Source organism: Neolamprologus multifasciatus, chromosome 7 (genome assembly GCF_963576455.1).
Source record: "Neolamprologus multifasciatus chromosome 7, fNeoMul1.2, whole genome shotgun sequence".
NCBI classification, from domain to species: Eukaryota; Metazoa; Chordata; class Actinopteri; order Cichliformes; family Cichlidae; genus Neolamprologus; species Neolamprologus multifasciatus.
This window is the reverse complement of record NC_140445.1, coordinates 64,725,103-64,739,948: the sequence shown is the minus strand read 5'-3', so window position 1 is coordinate 64,739,948 and position 14,846 is coordinate 64,725,103. Positions and strand designations below refer to the sequence as shown.

Genomic DNA, 14,846 nt, shown 5'->3' with positions numbered 1-14,846 from the left:
TTTTTGGCTGGAAGTAGTGGTTTTACCTGTGGAGCTCCATAGAGGTAAAGCACCAGACTCTCCTTCTCAGGGATGACACACCAACACTTCTGCCAAATTTTGCTCTTCTCAGAGTGCTGCAGGAAGCCACACATGATGCTGCTGTCTGCAAACTGACCGGCTTCAATCTGCAAACATGAGCACAGCTGATGTTATTTCTGTCACATGACGGTTTACTCCCATTACCATTTTAACTTGCAAGTGCACAGTCACTTGTTTTAAGTACGTTAGCTGCAACTATTGTTGTCTAATCCATCAGCCACACAATATATTCACCCTTCATCAAGCTTAGAATTGTTGAAGCTGTTTCACTGAAATGTCTTTGTTGTTTTTGTCGTTCATCTCATCTTCACTGATATAAATGAGGGTTCGTATTAGACAACATCAGGTTTATTCACCTCGAGAATCCCCTTTTTCTTGCCCTCCGCTATCGCCTCTCCAGTCAGGATGCAGTGGCAGTCCTTACACACTTTGTTCATTTTGTTGCCGTCGTATTCAAGCGGCGCTTTATAGTCCGAGCATTTCCAGCACACCACCTGTAAGAGACAGGCAGCAATATTATTAGCAATAATGATAACGAGAGGAGAGAGGAGAGAGGAGAGGAGAGGAGAGAGGAAAGGAGGGGAGAGGAGAGGAGAGGAAAGGAGGGGAGAGGAGAGGAGAGGAGAGGAGAGAGAAGAGGAGAAGAGGAGAGGAGAGAGGAGAGAAGAAGAGAGGAGAGAGGAGAGAGGAGAGGAGAGGAGAGGAGAGAGGAGAGGAGAGGAGAGGAGAGGAGAGGAGAGAGGAGAGGAGAGGAGAGAGAAGAGGAGAAGAGGAGAGGAGAGAGGAGAGAAGAAGAGAGGAGAGAGGAGAGAAGAGGAGAGGAGAGAGGAGAGAAGAGGAGAGGAGAGGAGAGGAGAGAGAAGAGAGGAGAGAGAAGAGAAGAGGAGAGAGGAGAGAAGAAGAGAGGAGAGGAGAGAGGAGAGAGGAGAGAAGAGGAGAGGAGAGAGGAGAGAAGAGGAGAGGAGAGAGGAGAGAAGAGGAGAGGAGAGGAGAGAGGAGAGGAGAGGAGAGGAGAGGAGAGAGAAGAGAAGAGGAGAGGAGAGAGAAGAGGAGAGAGGAGAGAAGAGGAGAGGAGAGAGGAGAGAAGAGGAGAGGAGAGGAGAGAGGAGAGAGGAGAGAAGAAGAGAGGAGAGGAGAGGAGAGAAGAAGAGAGGAGAGGAGAGGAGAGAGGAGAGAAGAGGAGAGGAGAGGAGAGGAGAGAGGAGAGAAGAAGAGAGGAGAGAGGAGAGAAGAAGAGAGGAGAGGAGAGGAGAGAAGAGAGAGGAGAGAGGAGAGAAGAAGAGAGGAGAGGAGAGAGGAGAGAGGAGAGAGGAGAGAAGAAGAGAGGAGAGGAGAGGGGAGAGGAGAGAAGAAGAGAGGAGAGGAGAGGAGAGAGGAGAGAAGAGGAGAGGAGAGGAGAGGAGAGAGGAGAGAAGAAGAGAGGAGAGAGGAGAGAAGAAGAGAGGAGAGGAGAGGAGAGAGGAGAGAAGAGGAGAGGAGAGAGGAGAGGAGAGGAACTCTGCAGTCACTGACTCAGCAGCGCAGCAGCAACTTTTACTCCCCATATTGCTCAACACTCACTCTGTGAGTTTTTAGAGCAACTCATTTGTTCACAAATTTTCGTGGCTGAGCGTTTGATTCGATACATTTATGGCAACAGGACTGAAAACACCTGAATTCAAAGATTCAGAGGGGTGATCCACACATTTTGTGGTTTAAAACGTCATTAAATCATCATTCGACATATTTGGTGGAAAAAAACATCACATAGGCAGTATCTGGGTTTTTCAATTCAATCAATTCAACTAATGGGGTCTAACCTCTCTACCCTGCACTGTGCATACACATGCATGGCACCCACAACAGAAACATTACTCACGTAGCCGCAGGCTCTGCAGTGATGTCTCCGGCGTGTGATAGCATTGAAAGACTCCTTACACTTCATACACATTGTCACTTCGTTGTCACGGATCCAGCGCGGGGCGCGTTTTCCCAGCTCGGCTTTCTGCCATTAAAAGAAAAAAAGCTCACTCACTGTGGCAGCACAGACATTCGTGGGCAATTCGATCCAACACTGACCGACACTTCGTCCACGTCTTTTAGTGCATTCTTGAATGACTCGTTTTTCTGCTGGAAGATCTCGATGGTCGCCTGGAAAGCCTGGAAAAGAATAAGCGCGACAGGGGGTGTCGCTTTAAATTTGTATGAAAAAAAGAAGAGTTAAATAGGAAAACCAGCTGGAAATTACATACCTTGATCCAGTCAGCCTTGTCCTGCTCTGAGCTGATGAGGTGGAGAAAACAAACAGAATTCAGTTTAACACATAAAAGACACACAACAGCAAAAGGGCTGAGAACCGCTGATTTACAGCATCTGAAAATGAACACTGGGTGCAGTCGTTTAGCAGCCGTTTCATACATATAACATTGTTTTTGCACTTTTAACAGAGTGCTTAACACCTGGGTGCTGAATGGAGAATTTAACTTTTGCATATTGTGTGTGAATGCTGCTCGAAAAAGAGCACCTGGCCTGGAGTTCAAGTGTCCTCTCCTTCCCAGACACTTGGAAGGTATGAGGGTAGTCCTCATTGATTGTTTCCAGGACCTTCATCCCATCGATGCCGATTCGAGTCCTCACCGTATATTTAGGACCTCCCAGGCTGAATTTCGGGACGCAGTATAACAGCATATTGTTGAACTAGGAGAAAAGGGGGAAAAACCACTTTGCAGTTGAGTTATGTAACCATGTAAGCTGGATGCATCAGCGCTATTGCAGTTTCCTTCCTGAGGGTGAAAACCTCAAACTCTGCAGGTAACCCGAATCACGCACACGGGGCACATTCTACGTTCAGCTAATTAGAAACAGACACAAGTTAATCACATCATCTGGCAATCTCAGTAATTGAGAGACTTCTTCATGTGCCTCTGATGCATCCTTACACAGAGGTGGTCCTAGCAAGAAACGATTCACTTGTTTCAATTGACTGGTGTGGGCAAAGTCTCGCCTCAGCATATTTCCCCGCAGTGTCCTTCATTATACAAGAAGGTGTTTCTCTCACCAGGAAGAGGTATCGCTCCATCGCTGACGTGTTCCTGGCCGCCAGCTTCAAGATGTGGCCCTCTTTGATGAACTCGTTGGAAGGATTAACAATGTCCTCCTCTTCACCCAGCATCTCGTAAATTTCCAGCAGTTTCTTTAGATTTTCCTAAAAGATGAAGTTACGTTCATCTTAGTAACTGTTAGAGAGGATCTGCATCAGCTGGCTAAAGCCAATCTTTACTTACAGACTTTCTTATGGCACTGTTGGAGTGAGTAGCTGCTGTTCCAATAATCTCTAATGACTCTGAAAAAAAGGAGCAGATAATCCAGAAATTTAACAGAATCATTTTAGACACCCTCAGTGAAATGAAGCCGATTCCTCACTGTGCAGCGTTCAGGTGCCGCTCCTACTTACTTTCTGCGTCTCTTCGATCGGGGTCGTCCTGAGGCAGCTTCTTCAGGTAGTCTTTAAGCAACATCTCATATCGAGGGACGCGCTGCACCGGCTCCAACATGTGATGCTGAAGCGTTAGACACCCACAGATCTCTTGACTCTGTCCAGACAGAAAAAGAAAGCTTTGATTTTCCTTTATCATACAAATCCTCCCTTAGTTATGCTGCAATAGACGTAGGCTGCCGGGGATTCCCATGATGCATTGAGTTTTTCCTTTCCAGTCACCTTTCTCACTCACTATGTGTTAACAGACCTCTCTGCATTGAATCATATCTGTTATTAACCTCTGTCTCTCTTCCACAGCATGTCTTTATCCTGTCTTCCTTCTCTCACCCCAACCAATCACAGCAGATGGCCCCGCCCCTCCCTGAGCCTGGTTCTGCTGGAGGTTTCTTCCTGTTAAAAGGGAGTTTTTCCTTCCCACTGTCGCCAAAGTGCTGCTCATAGGGGGTCACATGATTGTTGGGTTTTTCTCTGTATCTATGAAGCGCCTTGAGGCGACTTTTGTTGTGATTTGGCGCTATATAAATAAAATTGAATTGAATTGAAATGCTTCGTAACACGACAGAGGTTTAAGCATAAAAGCCACAACACGGTATGAAAATGCATTTTTTCCTTTACTGGACTCTGTTACAGTGCATACCTGTATCTCCTGAATTATAGCCTTAAACTGAGGTGAACGGTCTGTCCACTGCTTCAGCAACTCCATGGCTTTGTCGAAATTCTTCACATATTCTGCATACATTTTGAGGAAGGGTGTGAGTTTCTGCAGGATGTCCCCAATGCGAGGTTTAGAGTCCCTGCAGGAAAGATGTGGGTGGGGTTGTAAAAGTAAAAGATCTAATTTAGTACAAAGACAGTTTCTTTAGTAGCTTGCACCGGCTGAACCGTCCATTTTTATTCCTTGTGCATGTACATGTACTGAAATAGCTCCAAAACTGCTGATCGTGACCTCATGCTGCATCAGCACATGAGCATAGTCGAGTAGCTGAATCTCACCATTCTCCCATCCGTTTCTCCAGGTCGGGAAGCAGAAACTGGCTGTGAAAGGCGTGGATGGAGGAGATATTGGAGAAGATGTTCTTTACTACGTCCACAGGGAACGTTCCCTTATTGGCCTCCTCCATTAGCTTAGCACAAAACTCCTGAAGAGACATATACAGTGGCTACAAATGAGGGTTTCTGTTCTGCGCAATGTTAAACCTTTTACAATGGAAAATGGTCAAGAAAACAGAAGTGGCCTCTCGCTGGGTTCCTCACCTGGTCCAGCAGGTTCAGTCGAGCCACGTAAGCCTTCTCTGTGTGCAAGAGCTCGCTGGCAATTTTAAATAGTTTCTGTTCGTTTGTCTCCTGAAAAGAGAGAACACACACACACACACACACATGTGAATTCTTGCATTTCTGGCTATAGCACATGAAAGTCTTGCCGTGTCCATGTAAAGTACCTGCATGCCGATTTGCAGTAAAATTGAACTGAAAAGATTACTCTGGGAATTATTCAGTCACTAATGTGTGAAAGTGCTATTCTGCTGAGAGACAGACACATACAGAGTCACATCATTTACTGGCAACTTAACAGCGTCTGATACTTCTCTAACAATGGCTTTGTCAATTCCCACATCTTTTTTTGAAAGCGTAGCTTCCCGTCCCTTTGCTAGTTCCCTTTGCAAGATTTCGTTCACAACTGAATTGAAACTACAAGAACTGTGTGACCAGTGAGCAAGACGACGTTTATAGCTGTACATCTACCAATGTGGGTTCAACACACTGCTGTTCACTGCAGCCTTGTGTTCAGCACAGCTTTGCTGTTGTTACACACACCGGTGACAAACTAGGTATCCCCGACAGAATTAGTTTCCCCTGCGTCGGGAGCACACGCTGGACTGTCAAAATCACGGACAAACAGTCTCCAATATTGTTGATTTTTAGTTCACAAACACTTCTTATTATGACGCATTACTCCTGAAACTTTGGAGGATTTAGCTCTTTATATAGTAAAGTTACAGAAGAATAAAAATAGTCATCAGCCAAAATGTTAATGGTTTGTTAAAATAATCCCATCTGATACCCCGTGAGCAATAAATATATCATTTTCTGTTGTAACCCTCAAACTGAATGGTAACGTAACAATACTAACTTTTAACTTTTTCACAAAATGAAAACATCAGTACTTCCTGCGTGCTCCCAGCACAGGGGAAACAAATTCTGTCGGGGATACCTACTTTGGCACAACACCGGCAGCACCTGTGTGTGTTTCATTAACGTGACGCTAACAGTGAACTGACATGTGGTGCTCGAGGACCTTCGAATGGGAAATGAAAATGTGGAAGAAGGGAAACGACACCAAATCCAACAAAGTTACACGTCTGTATAAAACTAAGCCTCAGGCGAGTGGTTAGTAAAGCCACGAAGCCGTGACAATAGCACAGTGACGCTCACCTGAAAGGTTCCAGAACAAACTTTAGGTACACTCATTATCAATGCATCCACATGCTGATCATGTTTTTTTTATCAAGTTCTTTGTTTCCCAAAAATACAACTTTCACAATAAAAAGACATTATAGATAGCAAAGTGCACTGGCCAGTAGAATCACTCGGATCGAGACTATAATATATAGATATATATAGCTATATATATATAGATATATAGAGATAGATAGATATCTATCTCTATATATCTATATCTATATATCTCTATCTCTATCTATCTATATCTATATCTATATATCTATATCTCTATCTCTATATCTCTATATCTATATCTCTATATATCTATATCTATCTCTATATATCTATATCTCTATCTCTATATCTCTATCTCTATATATCTATATCTCTATATCTCTATCTATATCTCTATATCTCTATCTCTATATATCTCTATCTCTATATATCTATATATCTATATCTCTATCTCTATATATCTATATCTATATCTCTATATCTATATATCTCTATATCTCTATATCTCTATATCTATATCTATCTATATATATATCTATATATATATATCTATATATATCTATAGATATATATATATAGATATATATAGATATATATATAGATATATATATATATCTATATATATATATATATCTATATCTATATATCTATATCTATATATATATATATATATATATATATATATATATATATATATATATATATATATTCGCTTTACTCGAAAGTACAGTACCTATACAGTATAGTACAGTACTTGGGTAGGCTTCTGTAAATATGGTACTTTAACTTTAAAACACAACAGCTATGTTTTACACTTTCAGATTAACAGTTTTCCATTTCTAAAGATCGCACTTCTTGGCAAAAATCTTGGCGGCTCAAAGTTACAACTTGTTGTTTGCATCATTCACAAAACATGAATTCAGTTTGTTTAGCAGAAACGTATGTTGCATACTAAGTATTAAACTTGTGGTCTGTGGCCCATTTTGCCATTGTAATGCTTTTGCTTTGAATGGTTTGAACAGAAACTACATCGAATCTATCCACCCAAATACCAGTCCCATTAAGTGTCCCAGTGAGTCATGACAGCAGAGCAGCATTAACAATGGCAGGACTTCCCCTAAATCAACAGGAGCTTGTTAAAACACCTGTGACTTCCCTGTCAAACTGTAGCTCCATTAGCAGCTATTAACGCAACAAAACCAAATCTGAATTGTGGGTAATGTTCGTAAAATTAATCACTGTAACAAATAAAATAAGTACAATGTTATTCTGGGTTTATTTGCACTTGTTACTTTAAGAGTACAGAAGAAACTAGAAGACAGTAAAATATGTTTCTGACTTTTATTTAGTTCGTTTTTAAAAGGTAGGACTTGTAGCAGTGATGAATATCTTTTGCACAGCAGAGAGGCTTTTCCTTTCCCACAACACGAGATTACCCAGCTGTCTTTGTCACTGTGAAGACTGAGATTGATCTGAACCTGAGATATCTATAATCACCAGACAACAGCAGGCAAAACGGGCTCCCATGGGAGAGATTACTGAAGCACGGAGTCAGCTGCTTAAATGTTGACAACTGTTTGCCCTTCACAGAAAAATACCCCACTGAGACACACACACACGCACAAAGTGCTGAAAGAAATGCATACACTTCCCCTGTAACTCTATCCTTACACCGTTACCCAGAGATGAAGTAGTTCATGTGATTTAATCATACTGAAAGCTGAGAAATAAATAAATGCTGAGAGTTTGTCTATCAGAGATGAGTCAGTGCAGCAAGGCAGCTTTGATGTGTTACATAGCAGGTAGAAATGCACAACAGGAGCACAAAGCAAATGCTTAAACTCAATACGTACCTTGTGGTCTGTGCTCCCTTCTTCATTCTTGTGCTCGCCTTCTGTCTTAGCATCAGTCTCCTCATTCTCAGTCTCTGTACCAGTCCTGTCGGCGTGTGAAGGCGAATGATCATCGCTCTGTTCCGAGCTCCCCATATCTCCATTTACAAGCTCAGCAGTCTCTGTCCTCACACTTTCATGATTCTCCTCCGTGTCCTCCTTCTCCTTCTCGTTGTCCTTCTCGTTGTCCTTGTCCATCTGCACTAGCACCCCGTTAGCTGCTTGCCCGTTGGCATCTTGTGTCGTGGCCGCCGCAGAGGTGTTCCTGCTGGTCTCCGTCTTCGGACATGCACGGTGAGCTGGACTGCAGTTGGCAGACTTGTTGATGTGTTTGAGCGGTGAGCTGTCTCTCTTGTTTTCTGTGTTGCTGGAGGAACAGAAGAAAAAGCAAAGGAGGAAGTGGCTCAGTCTGGGTAAGAGCGTATAAAGGGCTAACAAACTAAACGAACAAACCTTCCCAGAATATGAAAATAAGGGAGGGGGTAGGCTGGTCTATACCTTCTCAAGGTGACATATTGTCAGAGTGTGGTGCACAACAGCAAGCAGAGAGCTTTTGCACATGAGTGTGAGAGTTAAAAATAAACCAGTAGAGATGCACAAACTTCCTGCTGTCTTATTAGGTTGCTGACTGAGAGCTGAGAGGAAGTGTGAGTAAAGCAAAGGGGCACAGTAACGAGGAGCAATAGGAGGAGCAGAAAACTAAATCACCACGACTCCCGAGAGGTAGATGCTGCACTTCTTCCCCACACATGGAAAACCTCCTTTATACATTCTGCTGCGAGGCCTCTTTTATGCTTAGCATCCGAATGAATGAAATGAAAAAACAATTTGCAGAAGACAACTGACACGCAGCACAGACATGGAAACTAGATTGACAACAATGTGTGTGTACAATGTCACCATTCAGCTGCTCGACATCCTGTACCGGCAGTCGGTGCAGCTGTTTCCCAGCAAATGATCCTCCACACGTTCAGTAGCAACAGTAGCCACGGTGTCTCAGCTAAGATTATCTGAACTCAGTACATTAAAGGCAAAACTGTTAAAAAGTTACCACGTCTATATCCGGAATCTAACGTTTACTGATGCAAAAAACAATCGACCAACAGATGACTTTTTTCTCCCTGCCCAGTAGAAACAGGAAGTATCAAGAAATAGAGGAAGAACGAACAGCTGGTGAAACACCCGACAGATGAATGTGTCGGGGGCCGTCACCCACCTGTGGTGTGGGAACATGAGACTCTTTCACTCAATCTTTTCACCGCTCAGAGTAAGACTGACAGTACCACAATTAGTGGGCGAGATACTATTTAATACAGTATTCAGAAACAATACAGCCACATCACTTTGTAGGTGCACACATCACTTCCTCCTTCCACACAAATAGCACAGCAAGTGTTCCAGGACGTGACAGTGTTTCAAAACAGGCTCAACCAGACACGAATTAAGAGCAGCTTCAGTCGCGGTGTGGTCGTCGCCTAGCTGCCTTTAAGGCAGCCAAACCTTGTGAACCAGATTAGTACATTAGTAGGTTAATTCTGTTCACAGAATCTGTGTGAAGCGTTTCTCTTCTTTGAGCTCCAGGGCCACTGGAGGGATAATCCTCACTGCCCAGGAGTGCCTGAATGAAATAGATGCACCAGATTCCTCTGATTAACCTCATTTCACACCAGAAAATGCGATGAAAGGTGCAAAGAAAGCCTGGAGACCCGGGGAGATTTTTAGAGATCGAGGCCAGAGATGAGAAGATTTTAGTGGGCTGCTACTGCTGCAGATTGCATATTTTAGGGGTGCAACTGTACGAACAGACAAGGGCACCATTGTTGTGCCTCTCACTGCTCCCTCAGAGACACAAGGCTGCAGCTACAGTGCAAACTTACACGAGTAAAGCACAACAAGTTAGACGCAGATTAACACTGGAAAGATCTTACAGAATCTAACTCACAATTTAACTATGAGGCAACAATATCAAAGTATTCACATTCGTCAAAGATTTCCTACCTCATCCTCCTCTCGCAGCACCGACTTCTGTCCCACAACCAAATGTGGACCCGTGTTTCCCCTCGCCTGTACAAATCTCCTTTCATCCCCTTGCTAACACTTGGCTCAACAGCCACAGACTAATCTCCACTTACTCTCTCTAATGACTCTCGTCCGAGGTACGATCAATGAGTCGCGGCTGAAAACTTTGAAACTTCTGCTTTTTTATCCTTGAAATAGTTGCTGTAGAAAAGTTGGGAAAGACCAATTTCTGTCACTGTGATTACAACAAACAAGAGATTTATTACAAAAGCCAAAAAGTTACAAAGATGAAATCTTTCAACCACATCGAGGCAAAAGCTGCTAATTCAATCACACATCGTGACGGAGTTTTAAATCAGTAAAAGCAATAACGGAGGCTTACATTTCCTAAACATTATTAGGAAAATAACAGAATGAGAAATTCATCAAGTAACTGCTCATTTCTGCAGATATCTGGGCAGAGAAAGTTAAGAGGCCGAACCTGTTCTCCTCAAAGCGGCTGATCAGGTCTAAGACTTTGGAGGGTTTCTCTCTGGGTCTCTCCCGGCTGACAGCCCCCGTTTTTCCTCCTCCACTTCCGTCCTCCATGCTGCTTATAAGTGGGGGTTTCTGGATGTTGCCCAATGGGGATGGGATATCTGTCACTGGGCTTTGGAGGTGCAGCGGCTTTGGAGGCACTGGATATAAACAGAGGAATTTACAACATGAGAAACGTCCTGAATACTAATCACAGCTTCAATTCATTTTCTTACTGCAATCTCAGTTTGAAGCTGAAGGTGGCAGCATCAGCTGTCACAAGTGACACCACCTGTAGGACACTGAACTGTAATAAACGTCCTAAATGTAATAAAGAAATAATCAGGCTTGGTGAAAACTAACTGTGCATGGCTTTGCAACTAAATATCCTGCCTGACTTACAGCAGCAGGAAGAATGGAGCTCTGTTCCCTGCATTATCTGTGCAGAATGATTTACCCAACGCAAACACAAGAGCAACGAGTCTCTCGGTTCACTGAACCCAAGCCAGCTTACATAACTCTTCTTCTGGTTTGACCATTTTGTGGATGTTAACAGTGTCAAATAGCGTCCGTAAGCACTGATTCATTCAGTGTTTTTCTGCAGATTTACAGAGTAAACAAAGACGAAGTGAAAAACAAAGCAGTAGAAAGGTCACTGAGACCACATGTTGTGAACCAGACACCGAAATGCTATAATAATTTGTGTCTTCTAAGATTCTCACTTTGTGGCGTCTGGCTGAATTTCTTCCCACATGCTATTATGTACCTGGTGGTTTAGACTGCAGCCGAGGCCTGCCGCCAGGGACTCTTCCATTGACCCCTCCCCGGCTCTTGTCGGTCGTCCTTGCAGTCACCCGATTCAGACACGCCTGCACACTCGGCGATTCGCTGCGTTCTGACCCCGGGCTGCTGCCTAGAGCTAAAGGACACAAAGAGAGGGCGCACAAGCTTAAAAACAAAATCGATAATGGAATCAAAACCATTTTTATACAAAGAAGTGAGAGTGAAGAAACCAAAAGCATACGTATTTTACTGTTTTATCACTACAGGCATTATCGGCATGACTAATATTTACGATAGGTGACGCTGATATATGCCGTCACTCTGTGGTAGTACATGACTTATGTCGGTGCAATGTTTTACATCAACTAGGGATGCAACGATACCAATTTTTTCAAACCGATACGATACCAATACTTGGATGTGAGTACTTGCCAATACAGAGTACAAAAAACGATACTTCTACCACACACACACACAAATACAATGAATTGGAAGACAGGTTTTATTATCTTCCCTGCCGATATAAAAAATAAAATCTTAATAAAAATGACCACAAAAAAATTTCAAGTGAAAAATAAGCACTCTTGTTAAATTATTGCAGAGTCTCCACATTGTAATTTTACAAAATATCACTGAACTATTGTCTCGAGCTTTCGGAATAATAAATAAACCCTTCTGTTTGGAATAAAATAAATACAAATTCGATTTGCGAATAAAATAAACTTTTAAATTATTGCAGAGTGTCCATATTGTAAACAAACAAACAAAATAATTATTATTAAATAAATAATAAAATATAAAAAATTATAAAATAAATAATAAATAAAATAATAATTGGCCCCCTAGTGGCCAATCTAAAAAACTACAACAGAAATGACAAGCCACCCTCTGATTAATGAAATAAGTTAGTATCGGTTCATGGTATCGGTTAACTTTTACGAGTATGAGCACGCACACATTTTACAGTATCGGCCCCGATACCAGTATCGGGTATCGGGTACCGATACCGATACCCGATACCCGATACCAGTATTGGTATCGGTGCATCCCTAACATCAACTACTTTCAAAGGTGAACTATGCTAAAACACATGTTTTTTATTAAGAATTGATTATTTTGAAATATAATATCTGAGTCAGAACTTTTAATTTTACACCTTAATTTTCACAACAACCTCTGTCTTGTTTTATTCAGTATTACAGGCGGCCTGAAACACCAACGTGCCAGAAACAGATATGCAAACATATTCTCCTCCAATTCGCCCTGTAAAGGAAAAAATCATTCCCATCATATATTAAGTGCCATAAACAGCTGAAGAGCACACATTAGAGGGTGTCATACACTTCAGTTGATTATCCCAGTTAATCATCCAGCTGATGATCAGCACCAGTGAGACTTTTTACCCAACCAGCTGGCCACAGATGGCGCGGCATCAGTGTTTAGATAGAGCTGGCAGACCGACTTAATGGAGCAGGCGACACAGACTGGCAGTGTTTACAGTAGCCTAACTCGACCTCTCTCTAACCTCGCCGAGCACACACACACACACACACACACACACACACACACACACACACACACACGGTATGAAGGAGCAGCCTGTTAAAGCAAATGTCCAAATATGGAGTTACACTGCTGAGAGAGTGAAGACCCTCATTATTCTATAAGCTGTTAGTACATTAGCTTCCATTTACGGGGTGTGTGTGTTTTAGCAAAGGTAAACCAGCTGATGTATAGCTTGGATGTAGCTTCCATAAAGCTTTGACGCTGGTAAACTACAATCTACTCCAGAAGTTGTAGAGTTAAGCACATCCAAGGATGCATGCTTTACCTGGACTTCTTATAATTTGTGCTTGTTCTGGTTTCGGTCAGTCTGTTATTACCAAAAGTGAAGAAGGGACTTCTTGTTTCTGGCACTCAGGGATGCTAACATGCACAGAGAAATGTTTCATCTTTGAAATGAATCATTGAGGAAGGACCTTCATTTCTTTACAGACTCAGTCCGATCATGTCTAAAAATAGATAAAGATATATTTCTTAAAAAAGAGAAATATATCTGCCACTCAAATAATCAAACACGTAAAGTAAAGTGGCTGTAATGATCCGCCAATGAGGAGAGCAAAAGATAAACTGAAAATTAATATATCTAAGAACACAGTCACTGGACTGAAGAACACCCTGCTAGGGCTTAATTGGATGGGATTGTTTGTGGTATACAGAGACGGGCAGTAACCAGCTGCAATCCGATTACTTTTTTCAGTAACGAGTAAAGTAAGGGATTACTATTGCAAAAAAGGTAATTAGATTACCGTTACTTTCCCGTAGGAACGCTGCGTTACTAAAACCGTGATTTTTTTTTTTTGCGAGAATGTCTCATGACAGTGACGTAAGCGAGTGCGACGTTCGTGACAACAGCTGTGTGCAGATCAACAATGGATCATATATCGAGTGCAGAGAGAGTATGAGCGTGCAGCGTTTAAAGCGTGGAAGTACTGACCTTACTTTGAGTTTGATTCCAGAAAAAGTGACAAAAACATTAGTGTCCGTTGTGCGTGGGAAGAAAACTTCTTTTTACAGCGAAAAAAACCCCTAAACTTCCGAGCAAGCACCGAGTAGCTACGACGTAATGGGAAACTCACAGAGAAACTCACGGATCCTTCCACTGACCGCTGCACACCTGCACCAGGGTAACCCTCCGCCTACCCCACTCCTGCTTTACAGGTGAAAATAGAGCAACAGGACCGCTAGTCTTTGACTTTATTTATTTTCTGCTGTGTTTTACTTGCATCTATTTGAAAGAGTGATTGTAAACACAAATATATATATATATATATATATATATATATATATATATATATATTTTATGTGCTGGAATGTGCAGAAAATAGGTTTAAACGTTAAACAAATTTCTTCCAGTCAGAGAATGTTGCAAATAATTTAATTTTTACTTGATGCATAAAGTTAAAAGATTAAAACTAATAAAACAAGTTTTTAAAAGAGACTTTTCCATTTGATTACATTTTGTATGATGGATTATGCAGAAAAAGTAGAATTGGGCTGAAAGATCTATCACTTTATCACCTATTCAGGTTGTAAATCGTGTTTTTAAAAAGTAACTAAGTAACTAAGTAATTAATTACTTTTGAAAATAAGTAATCAGTAAAGTAACAGGATTACTTTTTTGGGGAAGTAATCAGTAATTAGTTACTGATTACTTTTTTCAAGTAACTTGACCAACACTGGTGGTATAGAGTCAACAATGTGCTGAAAACATTCCTCACAGATGAAGGAATCATGAGGTTGTGCTGATCAACTACCTATAAGTGCATGTCGGCTGTGCATCCATGATATGAATCTTTGTCACATCCCAAAAGTGATGTGTGGTGACTGTGGAAGCCATTGGAGTGCAGTAAGCTAATCGTCGCGTTCAAGCAACCAGTTTGAGATTTTCTGAGCTTTGCCACACGGTGCATTATCCTGCTGGAAGTAGCCATCAACAGATAAGAACACTGTAGTAAGAAAGGGATCGATGTGGCCGGCAACAACACTCAGGATGTAGCGTTTAAACAATGCTTGGCTGGTAGTGTGCCAAGAAAATATCTCCCACACATTACACCACT

At 42.0% G+C, this 14,846-nt stretch overlaps 1 protein-coding gene across 1 annotated transcript in view; it reads right to left on the bottom strand.

Moving 5' to 3' along the window:
• Positions 1-14,846, bottom strand: part of fgd4a (FYVE, RhoGEF and PH domain containing 4a) — a 63,115-nt gene that overhangs the window by 3,010 nt on the left and 45,259 nt on the right. The window contains exons 3-17 of the mRNA XM_085165077.1: positions 11,210-11,362; positions 10,409-10,604; positions 7,870-8,275; positions 4,814-4,903; positions 4,553-4,698; positions 4,197-4,353; positions 3,515-3,653; positions 3,345-3,403; positions 3,119-3,265; positions 2,585-2,757; positions 2,313-2,343; positions 2,140-2,220; positions 1,940-2,065; positions 438-575; positions 27-167 (exon numbers count right to left, since the gene is read on the bottom strand). Of these exons, the coding sequence (XP_085021203.1) occupies positions 27-167; positions 438-575; positions 1,940-2,065; positions 2,140-2,220; positions 2,313-2,343; positions 2,585-2,757; positions 3,119-3,265; positions 3,345-3,403; positions 3,515-3,653; positions 4,197-4,353; positions 4,553-4,698; positions 4,814-4,903; positions 7,870-8,275; positions 10,409-10,604; positions 11,210-11,362 (2,183 nt within the window). The remainder of the gene's footprint in view (positions 1-26; positions 168-437; positions 576-1,939; positions 2,066-2,139; positions 2,221-2,312; positions 2,344-2,584; positions 2,758-3,118; positions 3,266-3,344; positions 3,404-3,514; positions 3,654-4,196; positions 4,354-4,552; positions 4,699-4,813; positions 4,904-7,869; positions 8,276-10,408; positions 10,605-11,209; positions 11,363-14,846) is intronic.